The sequence below is a fragment of the Chiloscyllium plagiosum genome, unplaced genomic scaffold (genome assembly GCF_037043375.1).
Source record: "Chiloscyllium plagiosum isolate Xiang-an unplaced genomic scaffold, Cpla_swu_hap1 HiC_scaffold_23, whole genome shotgun sequence".
Classification (NCBI taxonomy): domain Eukaryota; kingdom Metazoa; phylum Chordata; class Chondrichthyes; order Orectolobiformes; family Hemiscylliidae; genus Chiloscyllium; species Chiloscyllium plagiosum.
The window spans coordinates 60,596,667-60,618,892 of record NW_028270161.1 but is presented as its reverse complement, the minus strand read 5'-3'; the positions used below and the strand labels follow the sequence as shown (position 1 = coordinate 60,618,892).

General features: G+C 43.0%; 1 protein-coding gene across 3 annotated transcripts in view; it reads right to left on the bottom strand.

The window, feature by feature from the left end:
- The window catches only part of LOC122561437 (dynein axonemal heavy chain 3-like), a 557,691-nt gene that overhangs the window by 346,120 nt on the left and 189,345 nt on the right, over positions 1-22,226 (bottom strand). For all 3 annotated transcript variants that reach the window (XM_087999740.1, XM_087999741.1, XM_087999742.1), the window contains 3 exons: positions 3,595-3,798; positions 2,573-2,703; positions 1,150-1,345 (listed from right to left, as the gene is read on the bottom strand). In XM_087999740.1, coding sequence (XP_087855866.1) covers positions 1,150-1,345; positions 2,573-2,703; positions 3,595-3,798 — 531 coding nt within the window. The remainder of the gene's footprint in view (positions 1-1,149; positions 1,346-2,572; positions 2,704-3,594; positions 3,799-22,226) is intronic.

Below are 22,226 nucleotides of genomic sequence, written 5' to 3'. Positions count from 1 at the left end.
CTCAAATCCTTGTAAATCTTTTCTGAACCCTTTCAAGTTTGACAATATCCCTCTGATAGCAGAGAAAAGTGTTAACCCTCCATGAACATACAGTCTCCTAACACCACAACTACTTTTCTATTCACCTCTCACACTTGAATGACTTCTTTCCTCAAAGTAAGTTTACTCACACAATCTGCAGCCACCATTTTCATCAACACAGCCTGCGAGAACCATGAAGATATTGGACAAATGTAAAGAGCTAAGACTCCTCGCCTTTGAGCTGCAGGTCTCTATACATGTCTTGCTCACAGTGACATCAACCCATCCCTGACCACTGACCAATTCAGAAGACCTTATCCTCAGAGTTGTGATGGCCACCTGACACCAAATGCCCAAATAACTCTACACTTCTCTGATATGTTGTAATGTCTGTGGCTCAGTCACCAGCTCATAAACTCTGGGCTAAAGCTCCTCAAGTTGCAGCTACTGACTGCAGATGGGCTTGTTCTGGAACACAGTGGCATCTGATAGCCCCTGTATACTGCAGTTACAACACACCACCTTCTCTGCCATGTCTTAATTAAGTAATCAATTATTGTCTTAACCAATTACTGAATTTAATTGAAGTATCCTCATCCTATCACTTATTATATCAATTTGATAATTTCTCTCTCTCTCTCTGTCTCCCTCTCTGTCTCAGTTTAAAGGCTTCAGATTCTCTTTCTCTCTGTCACAGTTTTTCAAGATTAGGGTCCTCTCTCTCTGTCTCTCGTGACATTTTGGAGATTAAATATATTGGAGACTTTGGTTCTGCTCTGTTTCAAGGAGCTCCAATATATTTAATCACAGAAACATTATTGAACTCCATCCGATTACTTGCTTGTTCTGCTAATTCTATCATCAAACAACAAAGAACTTCTGTCATTAGCAAATGTAATGTACGGTTTATTTTCATTCAATATAATTGCAGGGAAATGATGAGGGAACAACTTCTGACATAATTAACAACTCGTAATTAACAGGACACAGAATATTTAAGGGTAGAGTTCACATAAGCAATGTGATCTCACCATAATTCTTCCGCTTTCCTCAATATCTGTTCAGCTTTGTGGAAAGTTGCAGAGTGTCCTAAACCAGAATCTGACAAAGAACTATACTCAAGCTTACCTCCTCTGTAAATTGCTCTAGTTGCCTATTGATGCCTTCCAGATCCGTCACATAGTGCTGTGCCTCAGACATGTGATCCTTCCTTTGAAATGTCTTCACCCAGGCTGCTGTTTCTGCGATGCGCTTTGTAAAATCATTCTGCCAGTCAACCAGTTTGGAAACTGCCATATCATGTTCTCTCTGCAAACGCATTTCACTAAAGGCAAGGGGAAGGGAGAAAAAGGAAAATAAACTGCTTCTTAGCGTGGAAACAATGCAGTGTCTCAATAATGTTTGTGAATAACGTGGACTTCAATCATTTCACCTCAGCTTTCAGACAATAAACAACAACTGGCATTTATACATCACCTTCAGGATACTGACAATTCCCAAGGGGCGTCACTGAATAGAGTACTAAACAAAATTTGACACTCAGCTGCATGAGTAGATGTCAAGATGTTTGAACAAAATCTTGGTTGGAGAGATAAGTGAAGGAGCAATACTGAGGAGGAAAGAAAGCTAGACAGCTGGTGAGGTTTAGACCATAAGAAATAGAAATAGTAGGCCTCAAGCCAGCTTCACTGTTCAATTGGATCATGGCTGATCTTTACATCCACTTTCCTGCATTTTCCCCATTATCCTCGGTTCACCTATTGATTAAGAATCTCTCTATCTCAGCCCTAAATACACACAGGGACTCTGCCTCTACATTTCAGGTGTGAACGCTTTTTACAGCACATGGACCTAAAGGCATTGCCAGTCACTCGAGGAAAAACTGTTACAGATCCAGCCATTACTTTGAAGAGAAGATTGGGGCGGCACGGTGGCACAGTGGTTAGCACTGCTGCCTCACAGCGCCAGAGACCCGGGTTCAGTTCCCGCCTCAGGCGACTGACTGTGTGGAGTTTGCACGTTCTCCCCGTGTCTGCGTGGGTTTCCTCCGGGTGCTCCGGTTTCCTCCCACAGTCCAAAGATGTGCAGGTCAGGTGAATTGGCCACGCTAAATTGCCCGTAGTATTAGGTTAGGGATACATGTAGGGGTATGGGTGGGTTGCGCTTCGGCGGGGCGGTGTGGACTTGTTGGGCCGAAGGGCCTGTTTCTACACTGTAAGTAATCTAATCTTTATCATGGATAGAAATCATCAGGAAATCAGTATGTTGTATTAATAATAGATTAAAATGATTAGTAATAGAATTTATCATCATCTTGTAAGAGATAATCCTAACAAGCTGCTTGTACAGAACTTTAAGAATTAAAATTAAGATTGCTAATCTTCTGATATTGAGAAAACTGTGTAGAATATAGTGTAAATGGTCTTCTCAGCTTCTGTGTAGGGAATGCTCTTTCTCACCATAATTCTCACATGAGGATGAGAAATCATTACAAAACAGGTTATTTTAAAGGGCCCTTGTTCTCTTGGAGGCAGTGAGTCTTTAAACAGACCTGTTTCTGATGAGTGGGCTGATCCTATCTGGCCATGAGAAGGTGTTTCCATTCAGAGTAATGTCTTTCTTGGAGAGCGAGGCGTAGTCCATAAGGAATAGGAGATTCTCAGCTGCTATGTCCAGCTTGTCCTGTTTGAGATGATGATAGACACGTGATGTTGTTGCCAATCCAGAGTCTATGAGCCTTTCTCCACCTCTCAGCATTCAAATACCAGTGACATCAAACCATAAAGATGCAACAAATTTTAAATGATGGCCGACCCATTAATATCCAGGGAGCCATTGAACAGTCATATAACCTGGCAGGTTTTTCCATTGGTTCCAGCTATTTTACATTCACGTGCTTTGGCATCACAACGCAGACTGAACAGATAACTTCTACAAAATATAAAAGCTACGTGTTTTTGCATAAACCCTTTGCCTTACAGAGAGAAATTAATGAGGGCCCCGTACGGAATCAAAGGGATTGTTTGCACAGCCAGAGCAGAACCTACAGACGTCCTGCAAATCCATGCAGATGACTAACTTCAACTTCACTTCTTCAATCCCACCCACCTCATAGCAGGAATTAAAAGGTAGCAGTATGCTCCAGGTTTAATTTAAAAGGAGACATTAACGTTGCAGTTTGTTGTGTGTCCCGCCCCCTTCCTCCCACTAGCCCAATCCATTGTAGCTGTCACATAGTCCCTGTTGGTTAATGTCACACTGCTGCTCTTACAGGTATTCTCATTAGTGAAACATCACCGTGACATTCTATCCACCAGCTACAGACCATGCACAAAATTACACATCAGGGAACGAAGACAATCTGTCCCGAATCATTTGGTCATTGCCAATTGCGACAAACTTGAAAATTCAGTTTACAATATTACAGAATATATGAAAAGAATTTTAATTTGCATCTTTCACCACAGAAAGGTTTTATTCTGGGCTAAAATCCAGACAAATTCGGATGGTTTGCTCTTGTAATGCCTGTCTTCATTAACATTTCCCGAGTGTCAAGAAGGATAGTGAAGGTACCTTGAGCTGAAGCATTTCATGGCTCCTCAGTGTATCCAAATAGTTCTGCACCTGGACCAGTTTATGAGTGGAGTCTGTTTTGTTTGTTATTTTCCTCATGATGCTGTCGTACTGCTGGCAGATCCTGCGATTAAACTTCTCAGACACGCTGACGACTTTGTTAATCACGATATGAGCTAGTTGTCGTGTGCGATCAATCAGGCACTAGGAAACAGAAACCATTAAACACCTTCAGGCTCCATGTGAGGACAGTCACATGATTTGTCACAATTTTGATCTGTATCTTCCTTACCACTTCCAACTTTTAATTTGAAAGCCAGATTAGCTCTGTCTCTCCCTCCCTGAGACTGGGAGTTTAAGAAGCTAAAGTGTCGCTGGCTATCCCGCAGGAAACCATGACAATCAGTGAACAGGACTTAACATCTGGAGACTGATCAGACTGCTTTAAAGCCCATACATATTATCAATAAAACTATTCAGATCTAAGCCCAGACTGTGCTGCAATCTGCAATCCATTTCTGACCTTACTTCTGAAAATAATATATTGTGTTTGTGACATTCAATTGAGACCACGACGATTATTAACAATTCAGACATTCAAGGTGCACCTTTGAATTGAGGTGTGCGACTTCCATCACTTTGAGGATATTCAGTAAAACTTTTAATCGGCTGTGCTGAATCAGTTAGTTAAGTTTGTGAGCCACTGTACCATCCTCCTGGAAGATATTTCATTTACACAACACTGAACCTCAGATATCATTAAAGCACAAAATTATACAAATGTTCCAAAAGGTATTAGCTCCTTTAAAATATCAAAATTATGCATATTGACAGGCTTATTAATATTTGATGCAGGAAGGTTGCATCTCTAATGTTCCACTCCTTACACGAAAGGATGATGTATCTGGCAGTGTTTTTGACTTTTGGAACTGAAACTTACTGCAGCTAGCACCGTCTCTGTTTCGCTAATGAGTCTCCACTGTAATCTTTCATTTTCAACCTACACGCAGGGATTACATGTGACTTGTTCACTTGTTTAACTGTTTTACATTCCTCTACATTGCAATGAAGGCAATAAATTATCGGCATTGATGGATTTGCCTCAAAGATGTGAGAAAATAGAAGTGGGAGGAATTAAAGTGGATGTTTGTATGACTGAACTAGGTATACCAGCGCTGGGGCTGAGCTCAGTCATTTGTTACGTTCCTAATATTGTGTAACTGTTTAATGTAGAAAGAGTGGAACTTATCTCGCACCTTTCATAACCTATCCCAATGTGTTTCACAGACAATGATGAATGTACAGTGTGACTGCTATGTGCACGCTGGGAAGCCAGCCGACGTGCTCAGACTCTCACCCTCTCTCTTGGTGGTGGTGCCTGGGAGTAAAGATCAGCAGGACCTCGGTCAGAGCTGCTCCCGACAGAGCCGTGCGATCACTTACATTCACAGCCTCAGTTTAAAACATTACCCAAAATCTAAAGTACACTGTGGAAATCGCTGGAGGTTTCTAATGACGTGCTTCATATTGGGCTTGACGAATGATGTAAGTCAGTATGTCCAGTGGGATGAGGTATAGTAGCTTCTGGAAGGTTCCAAATCGACCCTCATTGGGGTTTGGTGGCTGGGAGGGAAGTTCAGGTCGGGGAAATTGAGGAGAGTTGTCAATAAAATTCTCAAGTGACTTCCTTTGGAGGAGGCAGAGGAGATTTCTTTGAGGGTCTATTCCTCAGATGATATACACGTCCTGAGCCTCTGGTGATGATATGGTTGTGTAAACCAATGGGCAGGAGAAACAACAAGGAGAATTGGGGCCTGAGTGTCTATCCATTTGGCTCTTGGCTTTTTTGAATATAGACAACATGTTAGAATAGAACACTTTACCAGAAATCTTGGTACATTGTAAACCTCAACTTACCCAAAGCCCTGATGCCCAAATCCTTCCTCACACTGAATTCTTTTCATGCAGCAGCCCTGTGCCCACTGACTGAACACTGGCTTCCTGTTCCCCAAAGCCTCAATGTTAAAATTCACTTACCAATCCCTGCGTGGCCTCATAGCCCCCTATCTGTGTAAACTCCTGCAGCCATAGATGCTGTCAGATCCTGCTACCTCGAGCTCTGACCTCTTGTTCCTCACTGATTCTAAATGTTCCACAATAGTGGCCTCATTACCTTGCGCTGATGTTCTTCTCAAACCTCTCTGTCTCACTGCGTTTCTCCTGTACCATGCTCTGTACAGTTGACCTCTTTCACCAAATATCTGCTCAACAATGCTCATGCAAAGCAGCTGTGAACATTAGAGGTGCTATATCGATGCAACTGTTGAATGCATAATGAGGTTTGGTTGAGAGTACGGGAGTCTAATAGTTCATTCAAAATATGCAAAGAAATTATAAACTGTTTAATTAATAGGTCTACAATCCCTTTTCTCTCTCAGATCAATTTTGAAACTGGCTCAGTGTTTATTTTCACAAAATAAAGGTGTTATGTGCTATTGATACTTTAAATAGCTGACCCATTTATAGGGTTGTGGTAATTATGAATAGCTGTTGTGTAAGGATGCTATTGCTGGTACAGGCTTTAATGAGTTTCGTCCAAAGTGAGCGCTGGGTGCATGGACACAGAGATGAGTTGACATCGAGGATATGAGGAGCCAATGAGTGCAGGTAGGCGGCATGAGTGAGCAAGGGGATCATCAGTAGGATCTTTTGAACTTACTTATCAAAAGGTTCCTGCATACAATCATGACTCTCCTGGGGAGGTGTGGTTAATGTATCCTTGAGAAACTGCTCTGACCTCATGAAAATTGTGGGGAGCTAGCCCTTGCCTCACCCAGCAATGAGTCCTACGGCAGAGAAACAGACCTTTCAGTCCAACCCGTCCATGCTGACCAAGTTTCCTTAACCTCGCTCTCATTCCTGGAGGAAAGGAACCCACAATAGGGCAGAAAGAGGCAATATGGACAGGGAAGCTGTCTGATACTCAGCTCCTCACCCATCTCGGGCGTGGATCCTGGCTGTACTACCCTGAGTGGCTGACCATACCCAAGCCCCTGGACCGGTATCAGAAACTGTCCCTGACAGGGACTCCCTGAGTTACACTACCTCCCTGTACTTGACTAAGGTCTGCTGCCAACCATACAAGTTTCCTGGCTCTGTGTCTGCAATAAACAGCTGGTATAAACAGCAGGAAGATGAGCTTGGTATCTCTGGCTGAGGGGGCAATGTATAAAATGATGAGGCAAGGCAGGGATGGTGTGAGCATCCAGTCAGGCTCAGAGTGAGTGAGTGCTATGATGGTGAGTGAAGAGCCTGGAGATGCAGCCTGGTCCAGTCCACAAGCTGGGAGTGTGTCCCTGAGCACAGAGTCCTTTCTGTAGAATTACAATGGTAATTGCCAGTGCAGCCTGAGATGCAGCATGAAAGGGCAGAAATATCCTCTAAGTGAATTGTAGATGTGTCACAAAGGTGTTGAGAGGTTGGTACATGTCAGATGCCAATGTCTGTGGATGTGGGGTGTGTGACTAGTGCCCACGGAGCATGCCCTGAGATGTTGGTGCCTGGATTACAATACAAAGGTCAATCATAAGACCATAATACCATAATACATAGGCACAAAAATTAGGCCATTCGGCCCATTGATCCTGCTCTTTGCCAGTCAATCATGGCTGATAAGTTTCTCAACCTATTCTCCCACCTTCTTGTAACTGTCGATCCTCTTGACAATCAATAACCTATGTATCTTTGTCCTAAGTATACTCAATGACCTGGCTCCACAGACTTCTGTGGCAATGAGTTCCATAGATTCACCCCTCTCTGGCTGAAGACATTTCTCCTTCTCTCCATTCTAAATGGTTTTCCCTTTACTCCACGGCTGTGTCCTTGGGTCCTAATCTTTCCTGGTAATGGAAACATCTTCCCAACATCCACTCTATGCAGATCTTTCAGCATTCTGTAAGTTGCAATTAGATCCCCCCCCCCATCCTTCTAAACTCCATCGAGTCAGAGTTGTCAAACATTGTTCACACACGTTAAGCCGTTCAAGCCTGGGATCATTCTCATGAACCTCCTTTAGACTCACTCCAGAGCCAATACATCCTTCCTGAGATATGAGGGCCAAAAATTGCTCACAATATCCCAAACGTGATCCAAATATAGATTCCAAATAAAACCTTGAAAGTATATCGCTGCATTTATATTCTAGTCCTCTTGAAATAAATGCCAACACTGCATTTACCTTTCTAATTTGTGACCGAACCTGCAGGTTTACCTTAAGAGAATCCTGGAATAGTACTCCCAAGTCCCTTTGTACTCCAGATTTCTGAATTTTCCCCCATTTAAATAATAGTCCTTGCCTCTTTTCTGCCTAATAAAGTGCATGATCTCACACTTTCCCACATTGTATCTTATCTGCCACTTCTTTGCTCACTCTCCTAACCTGTCTAAATCCTTCTGCACCTCCCCACCACCTCACTACTACCTGACCCTCCACCTGTCTTTGTATCATCTGCAAACTTAGCCAGAATTCCCTCAGTTCCTTCATCTCAATCTTTAAGTGAAAGGTTGTGTTCAGAGCATGTGGTGAGCTGAGTCTGAAAGGGGATCACGCTGGTTTCGCTGTTGAGTTTTCCTGGACTTGGGCCTTGTCTGTGGAGTCTGATATAATGGGAGTGTGGACATGGAGGAGGTGAATTGTGGTGCTGACAAGACATTTAACAATCAATAATGACAGCAGTTGACATCTCGGCGCTGCCCAGTGAGAATCTCAGCACACAATGCTTGTCAAAAACATCAAAGGTGATCTCGACTTCAAGATAGACCTCAGTGGACTTTGTTGTCTCATTCTACCAGACATCTCGCCATTAACTAAGTCACTCAGATGTCAGTAAGATTCTACCCTCTGGTTTCCTATTCTTCCTCCCAAAGTGGGCAACTTCACATTTTACCATATTATAATCACCTAGAATCATATATCTGTACAGTATGGAAGCAGTCCATTCGGCCCACCAAGTCCATATTGACCCCCACCCCCACCCCATCCCTCTAACTTTACATTTCCCATGGCTAATCCACCTAGCCTGCCCATCCCTGGGCACTACGGGATAACTTAGTATGGCCAGTTCACCTAACCTGCACACCTTTCGACTGTGGGCGGAGATTGGAACACCCAGAGGAAATCCACACAGACACGGGGAGAATGTGCAAACTCAACACAGACAGTCGCCCAAGGCTGGAATTGAATCTGGGTCTCTGGTACTGTGAGGCAGCAGTGCTAACTACTGAGCCACTTGCCAAATCTTTGCTCACGTGCTTTTCAGACACTTTGTATATGTATTGCAACTTGCTTTTCTATCTATTTATCATCAACAATGCTGACAACAAATAGCTAGTCTTTTCATCCCAGTCATCAATATAGATCATGAACAATTGAGATCTGAGGTATCCTACGAGTTACTATTTGCCAACCTGAAATAACCCATTTATCTTGTCTCTCCGTTTCTTGATAGTTAGCCCTTTGATAATATATTGTACTCAACTCAAACCACAAACTCTGCCTGACTAGATCATGACTTCCAAAATGTCAAATTACTATTTGCTTAATAAGGAATTCTAGCATGTTTCTAATGACAGGCATTAATGCTAACTCACCTACTGATTCAGACTTTCTATCTCTAGGGACCTTACATAAATTGTTATCCAATCTGCTGAGAACTTTTGGGAAATTGGCAATGTTGAAAGAATACAATTGATGCATCCCATTCTCTTTGCAATAATTTCTTTACAAACCATAAGATGAAGGTAAAAAGGCTGAAGGGACTTTTCAACTTTAACTTCCGTCTTTAATGATTATTTTTCATCTTTCTTTTCAGCCATTCTTTGCTCGTTGTGAACATTTCTCAAATCTTCTTGTCTACAATTAACCTTTGCTGCATGCCATGTCATTTATTTTAAATTTGATACCGACTATAGCTTCCTTAGTTAGCCATAAATGTATCATCTTTCTCCCAGAGAATGTTTTTCTCAATGGAATTTAGGTAAAAAGAATTGATACATAAATTGTAACTACCATTACAGACTCCATCAGGAACTGTGCAGATGGCTGCGTGCAAAGACGTTAATCTGATCATTCCCCAACTGGAAACCATGGAAGAACCAGGAGATCAAATCCCTACTGAAGTCCAGGTCTGAGGCGTTCAAGCTGTTTAGCCCTGACCTATACAGGAAATCCAGGTACAACCTTCGGAATGCCATAAGGAATGTCAAAAGACAATAGCAAACTAAGCCTGAGACCCAGACTAAGTACGTGGACACCCATCGTTTGTGGCAAGGCTTGCACAACATAAAGGACTACAAAGTGAAGCGGAACAGAATCGCAGACAACATTACATCCATATCCGATGAGCTCAATACATTCCACTTGTGCTTGAACAGAAGGACAGTGAAACAATATCACCTGTCCCATCAACTTCAAATGCATCTGTACCCTTGGTCATCACTGCAGATGTTAGATTGGCCTTCTGAAGGGTGAACCCACAGAATGCGGCTGGCCGGGATGAAGTCCCTGGCTGTGTATGCAGATCCTGCGTGAACCAGCTGGTGTGAGTATTCTCTGACATCTTTAACCTCTCCTTATTACGATTTGAAGTCCCCACCTGCTTCAAGAAGACCGCCATCATCCTGGTGCCAAAGAAAAATGATGCAATGTGCCTCAATGATTACCAGCCAGTAGCTCAGACATCCATAATTATGAAGTGCTCTGAGATGTTGGTCATGGTTCGCGTCACCGCTAGCTTCCCAGCCTGCCTTGATTCCTTGCAATTCACAGACTGTCATGACAGGTCCACTGCAGACACCATCTCCCTGGCCCTGCACTCATCCCTGGAACATCTGGATAACAAGGATACCCATGTCAGGCTCCTACCTTTTGATTACAGCTCTACCTTCAACACTATAATACCAAACAAACTCATCTCCGAACTTTGGGACCTAAGTCTGTGCTCCCTTCTCTATAACTGGATCCTTGATTTCCTGACCAACAGACTGCAGTCAGTAAGGATAGGTGACAACACCTGCTCCACGGTAATCTTTAATACCAGTATCCTGCAAGGCTGTAAACACAGCTCCCTACTATTCTCCTTATACACTCACAAGTGTGTGGCTGAATTCAGCTCTAACTCCATTTACACGTTTGCTGACGACACCACTGTTGTAGGTCCAATCTCAAACAACAATGTCACAGAGCACAGGAAGGAGATGGACTGTTTAACAGCATGATGTAAAGACAACAATCTCTTCATCAGTGTCAGAAAAATGAAGGAGCTGCTCATTGACTTCAGGAAGCAGAGTGGAGAACAGACTCAGTGCTGAGGTGGAGATGGTCAAGAGCATCAAACTCCTGGAAGTGACAATGTCAACAACCTATCCATGTTAACACTACAGTCAAGAAAGTACACACAGAGGTAGCTAAGAAAATTTGACATGTCCCAAAAGACTATAGATACACCATAGAAAGCATCCTATCTGGATGCATTACAGTCTGGTATAGCAACTGCTCTTTCCAAAACTACAAGAAACTGCAGAGAATTAGACAAAATTATAGCACAGGAACAGGCCCTTCGGCCCTCCAAGCCTGTGCCAATTTCAGATCCTCTATCTAAATCTGTCACCTATTTTCCAAGGATCTAGATCCCTCTGTTCTGTGCCCACTCATTATCTGTCTAAATACATCTTAAATGACACTGTTGTGCCCGCCTCTACCACCTCGGCTGACAATGCGTTCCAGGCACCAACCCTCTCTGTGTGAAGAACTTTCCAAGCATATTTCCCTTAAACTTTTCCCCTCTCACTCTGAACCCATGACCCTAGTAATTGAGATCCCTCCCCCACACGCCGAGAAAAAGCTTCTTGCTATCCACCCTGTCTATACATCTCATGATTTTGTAGGCCTCAGTCAGGTCACCCCCTCAACCTCCTTCTTTGCAATGAAAATAATCCTAAACTACTTATCCTCTCCACATAGCTACTGCCCTCCATACTAGGCAACATCCTGGTGAACCTCCTCTGCACCCTCTCCAAAACATCCACATCCTTTTGGTAACGTGGTGACCAGAACTGTACGCAGTATTCCAAATGTGGCCAAATCAAAGTCTTATACAACTGTAACATGGCCTGCCAACTCTTGTACTCAATACCCTGTCCAGTGTAGGAAAGCATACCGTAGCCTTCTTGACCACTCTATTGACCTGCATTGCTACCTTCAGGGAACAATGGACCTGACACCCAGATCCCTCTATATATCAATTTTCCCCAGGGCTTTTCCATTCACTGTATTGTTTGCTCTTCAACTGGATCTTCCAAAATACATCACCTCGCATTTGTCCAGATTGAACTCCATCTGCCATTTCTCTGCGGAACTCTCCAATCTATCCACATTCTGCTGCATTCTCTGATAGTCCCCTTCACTATCTGCTCTTCTACTAATTATAGTGTCACCTGCAAACTTGCTAATCAAACCACCTATACCTTCCTCCAGATCATGTATGTATATCACAAACAACAGTGGTCCCAGCACCATTGGTCACAGGTCTCCATTTTGAGAAGCACCCTTCCACTACTACTGTCTGTCTCCTGCTGCCCAGCCAGTTCTCTATCCATTTAGCTAGAACACCCTGGACCCCATGTGACTTCACTTTCTCCATCAGCCTACCATGGAAAATCTTATAAAATGCCTTACTGAACTCCATGGATATGACATCCACAGCCCTTCCCCTCATCAATCAACTTTATCACTTCCTCAAAGAATTCTATTAAGTTGGTAAGACATGACCTTCCCTGCACAAAACCATGCTGCCCATTACTGATAAGCTCATTTTATTCTAAATGTAAGTAGATCCTATTCCTCAGTATCCTCTCCAGCAGCGTCCCTCGCACTGATGTCAGGCTCACCGGTCTATAATTACCTGGATTATCCCTGCGACCTTTCTTAAACAAGGGGATAATATTAGCAATTCTTCAGTCCTCCCCGACCTTACCTGTGTTCAAGGATGCCACAATGATATTTGTTAAGGCACCAGTTATTTCCTCTCTCACTTCCTTCGGTAACCTGGGATATATCCCATCCGGACCTGGGGAATTGTCCATCTCAATACCTTCTAGAATACACACCTCCTCCCTTCTTATGCTGACTTGACCTCAAAACCTCAATATCCATCATGTCCCTCTCCTCGGTGAATACCAATGCAAAGTACTCATTAAGAATCTCACCTATTTCCTCTGACTCCATGTATATCTTTCCTTCTTTTTCCTTGAGTGGGCCAACCCTTTCTTTAGTTACCCTCTTGTTCCTAACATATGATTAAAAGGCATTGGATTTTCCTTAACCCTGTTTGTTAAAGATATTTCATGACCCCTTGTAGCCCTCTTAATTCCTTGTTTCAGATTGGTCCAACATTCCCAAAATTCTTCCAAAGCTTTGTCTGTTTTCAGTCACCTAGACCTTATTATGCTTCCTTTTTCTCTTACAATTTCACCTGTCATCCATGGTTCCCTAATCTTGCCATTTCTATCCCTCATTTTCACAGGAACATATCTCTCCTGCACTCTAATCAACCTCTCTTTAAAAGCGCCCCACATATCAAATGTGGATTTCCCTTCAAACATTAGCTCCGAAATCACATTCCCCAGCTCCTGCCGAATTTTGCGATAGTTCGACTTCCCCCAATTTAGCACTCTTCCTTTTGGACCACTCTTGTCTTTGTCCATGAGTTTCTAAAACTTATGGAATTGTGATCACTATTCCCAAAGTAATCCCCCACTGAAACTTCAACCACCTGGCTAGGCTCATTCCCCAACACCAGGTCTAGTATGGGCCATTCATGAGTTGGACTACTTACATACTGCTCTAGAAAATCCTCCCAGATACTCCTTACAAATTCTGCTCCACCTAGAAATCTAACACTAAGTGAATCCCAGTCAATGTTGGGAAAATTAAAATCTATCACCACCACCCTGTCATTTCTACACCTTCCCATAATCTGTTGATATATTTGTACCTCTATCTGATGCTCACTGTTGGGAGGCCTGTAGTACAGCCCCAACATTGTAAGTGCACCCTCTCTATCCTGCCTGAAGCATCCAGATCCTGGGATATTTAGTTGCCCTTCCCTCAACTAAATCTCAGTAATAACAATAACACCACACACCCAGGTACTAATCCTAGCCCTAAGTTCATCGGCCTTCTCGCATTAAAACAAATGCACCTCAGACCACCAGTTCATCTTCCACTTCCTGCCTACTCTTCCCTTGGTCATGCTGACTTCATTATCTAGTTCTTTACAGGCTTTAGTTACTACCTCCTTCCTGACCACTAACCTCCTCATTTGGTTCCCATCCCCTGCCACATTAGTTTAAACCCTCCCCAACCAGCGTTAGCAAAAGCACCTTCAAGGACATTGGTTCCAATCTGGCCCAAGGTCGCGGGGATAATCCAGGTAATTATGGACTGGTGAGCCTGACGTCAGTGCAAAGGAAGCTGCTGGAGAAGATACTGAGGGATAGGATCTATTTACATTTAGAAGGAAATGGGCTTATCAGTAGAACATCCAATTTGTAATAGTCTCATTTCCCCCAGAACCTGTCTCAATGTCCCAAAAATCTTAATCCCTCCTTCCTGCACCATCTCTCAAGTCACTCATTCATCCTGCCTGTTCTTTCATTTCTACTCTGACTAGCGTGTGGCACTGGTAGCAATCCTGAGATTACTATCTCTGAGGTTCTACTTTTTAACTTGGCTCTTAACTCCCTTTGTTCTGCTTGTAGGGCCTCATCCCGTTTTTTTACCTAAATCATTGGTGCCTATATGCACCACAACAGCTCCCTCCCCATCAGAATGTCCTGAAGCCGATCTGAGACAGCCCTGACCCGTGCAACTGAGAGGCATTCAGGAGTCTAATTTTTGACAACAGAACCACCTATCTACTCCCCTTATAATTGAATCCCCTATGACTATAGCCCTTCCACTCTTTTTCCCGCCCTTCTGTTCAGCAGAACCTGCCACGGTGCCATGAACCTGGCTAATGCTGCCCTCCCCTGGTGAGCCATCTCCTCCAACAGTATCCAAAACGGTATACCTGTTTAGGAGGGAGATGACCGCAGGGGACACCTGCACTGCCTTCCTACTCTTTCTCTGCCTTTTGGTCACCCATTTCCTTTCCCCCTCAATCCTAATCTGCGGTGCGATCAATTCACTAAATGTGCTATCCACAATCTCCTCAGCATCGCGGATGCTCCAAAGTGAGTCCATCTGCAGCTCCAGAGTTGCCATGTGCTCTAACAAGAGCTGGAGCTGGACACACTTCCTGCATGCGAATGAGTCAGGGTCATCAGCGCGTCGCTGAGCTCCCAAATTGAGCAAGAGGAGCGTAACACCGGTCTGAGATTTCCTGTCATTTTTATCTTCAGCTTACATCTTTTTTCATGGGAAAAAGAATAGGTCATGGAGACTGTCAATCTCTGCTGCATTTCCTTGTCAATATCCTGACCAAAATTAGAGTTTACCCTCCTGGTTTGAGATCTATTATTGAGTGCTAATTGTTCGTGCTGATGCTCCATGCTAGTGATGGCCCATTCAATGAGAATCCTCATTAATGCTGTATAAATTGGGGTTCATTTTGCAAATATGCCCTAGGCCTGATGAGGGCAAGATGAAGAGCTTTGTCTTTGTCTCTCCATTTAGCAATGTTTAAGTTTTGATTACCAAGCAATTATTTAAATACCTAAGGCAAAAAAGCCTGCTAAAATCACTTCAAAAACATAGATACATAGAACAGAATGGCATAGGAACATGCCCTTCAGCCCATCATGTCTGTACCCATCATGATGCCTTCTGCCTGCATATGATCTGTATCCCTTTCCTCCCTGCTTATTCATGTGTCTGTCTAAATGTCTCTAAAATAATGCTATCGTATCTGCCAATACCACCTCCCCTGGCAGCATGTTCCAGACATGTACCACCCTCTGTGTAGAAAAATTACCTCACACATTTCCTTTAGACTTTCCACCTGATACCTAAACCTATGCCCACCGTATTTGACATTTCTACTCTGGGAAAAAGACTCCAACTATCCACACTATCTATGCCCCTCATAATTTTCTATGTTTCTCTCAAGTCATTCCTTAGCCTCTGGCACTCTTGTGAAAACTAACCGACCTTTTGCAGCCTCACTTTATGACTGATACACTGCAATCTAGGCAACATCCTGGTAAATCTCTTTTGCACTCTCTCCAAAGCCTCCATATCCATCCTATATTGCTGCCATTAGAACTGCACATAGTACTCCAAATGTGGACTAACTAAAGTCTTGTAGGAGGAAGTGAGGACTGCAGATGCTGGAGATCAGGGCTGAAAATATATTGCTGGAAAAGCGCAGCAGGTCAGGCAGCATCCAAGGAGCAGGAGAATCGACGTTTCGGGCATGAGCCCTTCCTGAAGAAGGGCTCATGCCCGAAACGTCAATTCTCCTGCTAACTAAAGTCTTGTACAGCTGCAACATGACTTGCCAACTTTTATACTCAATGCCCCAACCAATGAAGGCCAGCATGCCATATGTCTTCTTCACCACCTTATCCACTTGTGTTGCCACTTTCAGGGAGGTGTGGATTTGCACCCCAAGATCTCTCTGTACATCAATGCTCCTAAGGGGCTTACCATTTACTGTATTTTTTTCCTCTTGCATTTGACCAGATTAAATTTCGTCTGCCATTTCCCCACCCAACTTTCTAACTGATCTATATCCTGCTGTATCCTTGAACAGAAAGTGAGGATTGCAGATGCTGGAGATCAGAGCTGAAAATGTGTTGCTGGAAAAGCGCAGCAGGTCAGGCAGCATCCAAGGAGCAGCAGAATCGATGTTTCAGGCATAAGCCTGAAGAAGGCTGATTCCCGAAGAAGGGCTTATGCCCGAAACGTCGATTCTCCTGCTCCTTGGATGCTGCCTGACCTGCTGCGCTTTTCCAGCAACACATTTTCAGCTCTGCATCCTTGAACAACCTTCCTCACTATCCACAATCCAATTTCATGTCCTTTCCATTTTCCTCTCTCTGCCCTTTACTCTATCACTAGTGCAATCTATTTTAAGACAATTGGAATAGTTTTCCTCTGTATTTTATACATGTGGTCTTTATTTACTTAAGGGCAATGATGAATGAGAAAGGCCAGTACAACTGCACATCTCCTACCTACTGCAGACTGACATTGTGAACAAAGGCCTCACAGATCTCTGACTCCTTGGAATTCTAGTGCTGAGGCCACTGAAGTTCAGGACCTTCAAAGGGCGTACCTTACACCAGCTCACCCTGATCCCTCCCTGTTAGACACAGGAACACAAGCAAAAGGTGTAGATCTGGAAATGGGACACTGTTTTAGCTTTCTCGGTATCCCTCTGAGAAAGCAGTTAACTATCATCTTCCTGTTTTGAGAATGATGTGAAACATTTTGAACCACGTTGATCCTTGACCTCCGTGGGTCTAGTTCTCAAATTACCTTTGGTCCCATCCATACTTTTCTGAAGGTGAGATCCTCACTTAGGAAGGAATCCCATTCCTTCAGTTTCACCTCCTCCACATAGACATCCTAATTTAGGCGATATACAGGCTACTAGAAGCTTCAACATAGGAACAGGAGAAGACCATTCACCCCATTGAGTTTGTTCCACCATTATTCTGGACTATAGCTGATCATCTACCTCCATGACACTTTCTCCACTTTCTCTATATTCCTTAAAAGCCATAAGCTTCCAGAAATATATCCATTTCTGTCTCTACCATATTCAGTGTTTGAGCTTCCGCAGGCATTCAGGGCAGAGAATTCCAAAGATTCATCATCTTCTGTCCTGCGTGGCCAGCCCCTTATCCTGATATTATGTATCCTGGTGCTAGAGACACTAAGTAAGTGAAACTACCTCTTGTAGGAATCTTATAAGTTTGAATACAGTCATTCCTTATTTTGTCAAACCTTTAAGGGATATTAATCCAGTCCGCTCAATCTCTCCTCATAAGACAATTCCACCAAAGCAGAGTTTAGCTTGGTGAACGTCTGTTGCATTCCCTCCATGACATGTGAATCCCCCTTAAATAAGGAGACAAAATGGTATGCAATACTCCAGTTATGGTCTCACCAAAGCTCCATATAACTGCATCTTCACTCCTGTATTCAAATCATGTTGCCATAAAAGATAACATACCATTTGCCTTCCTTACTGACTATTTTAGCTGCTTTTAGTGACTCAAGAACTAGGCCACCGGGATCCTTTTGGATACCTGCACTTTCCAAACCTTCACTATTTAAAAATACTCTGTCTTTCTTATTTTGTTTTAAACAAAGTGGAGAACTTCACATTTATTCCCGTTATATTCCATCTGCCATGCTTGAATCCATTCGTGTGGACTGTCCAAGTCCTCTTGAAGCCTCCTTGCAGTCTCTTCGCAGTTGACATTCCCACCCAGTTTGGTGTCATCAGTAAATGTGGAAATACTACACTTTGTCCCCACACCCAAATCATGGATACAGGCTGTGAACAGTTCTGGACCTAACGCTGACCTCATTATTCACAGCCAGCCATCCTGAGAATGACCTGTTTATTCCTACTCTCTGCTTTCTGTCTGTTAATCAATTCTCTATCCATACCAATTTATTACCCGACAATCCCATGTCCAGTAATTTTATTTTACTAACCCTCTGTATGGAACCTTACCAAAAGCCATTCAAAAATCCAAATACACCACATTCGTTGGATCTTCTTTATCTATATTTACAGGTATTATCCTCAAAAAACTTCAGCAGGCTGGTTAAGCATGATTACCCCTTCATAAATCCATTCTGACTCTCCCTGATTCTGCCAGTCTTTTCTAATTGCCGAGTTACCGCATCCTTTACAATAGATTCTAATATTTTCCCTCTGACTGATGTCAAACTGATAGTTCTGTTGTTCTCCACTTCCTCTCTCTTTCTCTCCCTTTTTAAATAGTGGAGTTCCATTTGCAATTGCAGTTGGCAGGAACCTTTCTAGAACCTCCATGCCTTTGAAAGGCATCGACTATCTCCATGGGGTAAAAACAATGACTGCAGATGCTGGAAACCAGATTCTGGATCAGTGGTGCTGGAAGAGCACAGCAATTCAGGCAGCATCCAAGGACAGGCATGCCTGTCTCCATGCCTATCTCCATGCCTGCCTCCTTCAATACTCTGGAGTGAATCCCATCTACTCCAGAGGATTTATCAACCTCAATCCAGCTAAGTTTTAAACTAATATTTCTTTAACAATATTCATTTCTTTCAATTCCTCAATTCCACACATTCCTTGGTCTCTTAGTATTTCTGGGAGATTACCTGTGCCTTACTTTGTGAAGATACACACAAAGTAACTGTTTAGTTTCTTAGCCTTTTCCCTGTCCACAATAAATTCTCTGGTGCCTACTTGTAAAGGCTCCATTCATATTCTGTTGTAATAATCACACTACCTTCCACCTACCTCTGTCTCCTACCTTCAAGCCAATTTTGTATTCAGTTGGCTATCTTCCCTGGATTCCACGTGATCTGAACTTACTAGCCAGTCTGACATGCAAAACCCTGTCAAATGTTTTGCTGAAATCCATATAGACAACATCTATGGTCTGCCTTCATCAATCTTCTTTTACAACTCTTCAAAAACCTCAATCAAGTTATTGAGACAATATTTCCCACGTACAAAGCTATGCTGACTATCCCTGATCAGTCCTTGCCTTTCCAAATGAATACAAATCCTGTCACTCAGAATCTGCTCCAACAACTTACCCACCACTGACATAAGGCTCACTGGTCCATAGATCCCTGGCTTTTCCTTATAGCCTTTCTTAATGGCATCACATTAGTGAATCTCCGGTCTTCTGGCACCTCACCCATGGCTATTGATAACACAAATATCTCAGCAAGGGGCCCAGCAATCTTTTCTCTCACTTCCCACAGAGTTCTAGGGTACACCTGATCAGGTCCTGGGGATTCAACCACCTTTATGTGTTGTAAGATCTCCAACACTTCCTCTTCTGTAATATGAACTCTTTTCAAGAGATCACTGTTTATTTCCCCAAGTTTGCTACCTTCCATGTCCTTCTTCACAGTAAATACTGATGGCAAAATATTAATTTAGTATCTCACCATCTCCTGTGGTTCCGCGCATAGCTGGCCACATTGAGCTTTAAGGGCCCTCGTTTCTCCCTAGTTACTCTTTTGCCCTTAATCTATTTATAAAATTTCTTTGGATTCTACTTACCTCTATTTGTCAAAGTTATCTTATGTCCCTTTATCTTCCTCTCGATTTTTCCCTTAAGTGCACTCCTACTGCCATTACACCTCTCTAGCGATTCACTCAATCCTTGCTGTCAATACTTGATACATGCTGCCTTCTTTTTGTTGAGCAGAGCATCAGGTCTCTAGTCATCCAGCATTCCCTACACCTACCAACCTTGCCCTTCACACTAACAGGAACATACAGTCTGTGAACTCTCATTATCTCTTTATTAAAGACCTCCTAGTTCCCAACCATCCCTTTACATGCAAATAGCTTCCCCCAGTCAAATTTTGAGGGTTCCTGTCTCATCCCATCAAAATTGGCCTTCTCCAATTTTAATTTTTGATCAGTTCTATTCTTTTCCATGACAATTTAAAAATTAATAGAATTAAGATCACTTGCCCCAAAGTCCTCTCAGACACCTCAGTCACTTGCCCTGCCTTATTTCTCAAGAGAAGGTCAAGTTTTGCTCTTTCTATAGTAGGCACATCCATATATTGAATAAGAAAGTTTTCTTGTACACACTTAACAAATTCCTTCTCATCCTTTAATACTATACAGCCCCAGTCTATGGTTGGAAAGTTAAAATCCCTAACCATTACAACCCTATTTTTCTTACAGAAATTGGAGATCTCCTTACATATTTGCTTCTCAATTTAGGGTGTAGGTTTGCTCGCTGAGCTGTGGGTTTGATATCCAGATGTTTCATTACCTGGCTAGGTAACATCATCAGTGGCGACCTCCAAGTGAAGCGAAGCTGTTGTCTCCTGCTTTCTATTTATATCTTTCTCTTGGATGGGGTTCCTGGGTTTGTGGTGATGTCATTTCCTGTTCGTTTTCTGAGGGGTTGATAGATGGCATCTAGACCTATGTGTTTGTTTATGGCGTTGTGGTTGGAGTGCCAGGCCTCTAGGAATTCTCTGGCATGTCTTTGCTTAGCCTGTCCCAGGATAGATGTGTTGTCCCAGTCGAAATGGTGGTTTTTTTCATCCGTGTGTAGGGCTACGAGGGAGAGAGGGTTGTGTCTTTTTGTGGCTAGCTGGTGTTCATGTATCCTGGTGGCTAACTTTCTTCCTGTCTGTCCTACGTAGTGTTTGTGGCAGTCCTTGCATGGAATTTTGTAGATGATGTTGGTTTTGTCCATGGGTTGTACTGGGTCTTTTAAGTTTGATAGTTTTTGTTTGAGAATGTTGGTGGGTTTGTGTGCAACTAGGATTCCGAGGGGTCTTAGTAGTCTAGCTGTCATTTCTGAAACTTCTTTGATGTATGGTAAGGTGGTTAGGGTTTCTGGCTGTGTTTGGTCTGCTTGTCATGGTTTGTTCTTGAGGAATCTGCGCACTGTATTTTTTGAGTATCCATTCTTCTTGAATACGTTGTATAGGTGGTTCTCCTCTGTTTTCCAAAGTTCGTCTGTGCTGCAGTGTGTGGTGGCTCGTTGGAATAGTGTTCTGATACAGCTTTGTTTGTGTGTGTTGGGATGGTTGCTGGTGTAGTTAAGTATTTGGTCAGTGTTTGTCGGTTTTCTGTATACGCAGATTTGTAGTTCTCCATTGTCCTCTCTTTCGACTGTGACGTCCAGGAATGCGAGTTTATTGTCGGTTTCTTCCTCCTTGGTGAACTTTATGCCTGTGAGGGTGTTGTTGATGTTGTTAAATGTCTCTTCTATCTTGTTTCGTTTTGTGATGACAAAGGTGTCATCTACGTAGCGGATTCAGATTTTTGGTTTGATGGTTGGTAGGGCTGTTTGTTCTAGTCTTTGCATTACTGCTTCTGCTAGGAATCTTGATAGCGGAGATCCCATGGGTGTGCCATTGGTTTGTTTGTCGACTATGTTGTTGAAAGTGAAGTGGGTGGTGAGGCACAGGTCCACTGGCTTCATGATGTTTCCGTTGGTAATGTGATTGATGGTGGTTGGTTGGTGTGTGTGTTTGTGTGTGTGTGTGTGTGTGTGATGGTCTCTTCTAAAAGTGTGGTAAGTGTTTCCTTTGCCAGGTCGATGTTGATGGAGGTGAACAGTACGTCGAATGAGATCATTGCTTCGTCTTGCTCTGTTTTGGTGTTTTTGATGATTTTTAGGAATTCCTAGGTGGAGTAGATGGAGTGCTGTGACTCTTCTACTAGGTATTTTAGTCTTGCATGTAGTTCTATGGCCAGTCTGTAAGTTGGTGTTCCGGGTAGTGAGACTATGGGTCTGAGGGGGCTCCTCATTTATGGATTTTTGGTAGTACGTAGAATTGTGGGGTGTTGGTCCTGTCGGGTTTCATTTTCTGGAATTTTGTCTTGTTTAATTGTCCGGAATTGTGTAATTCT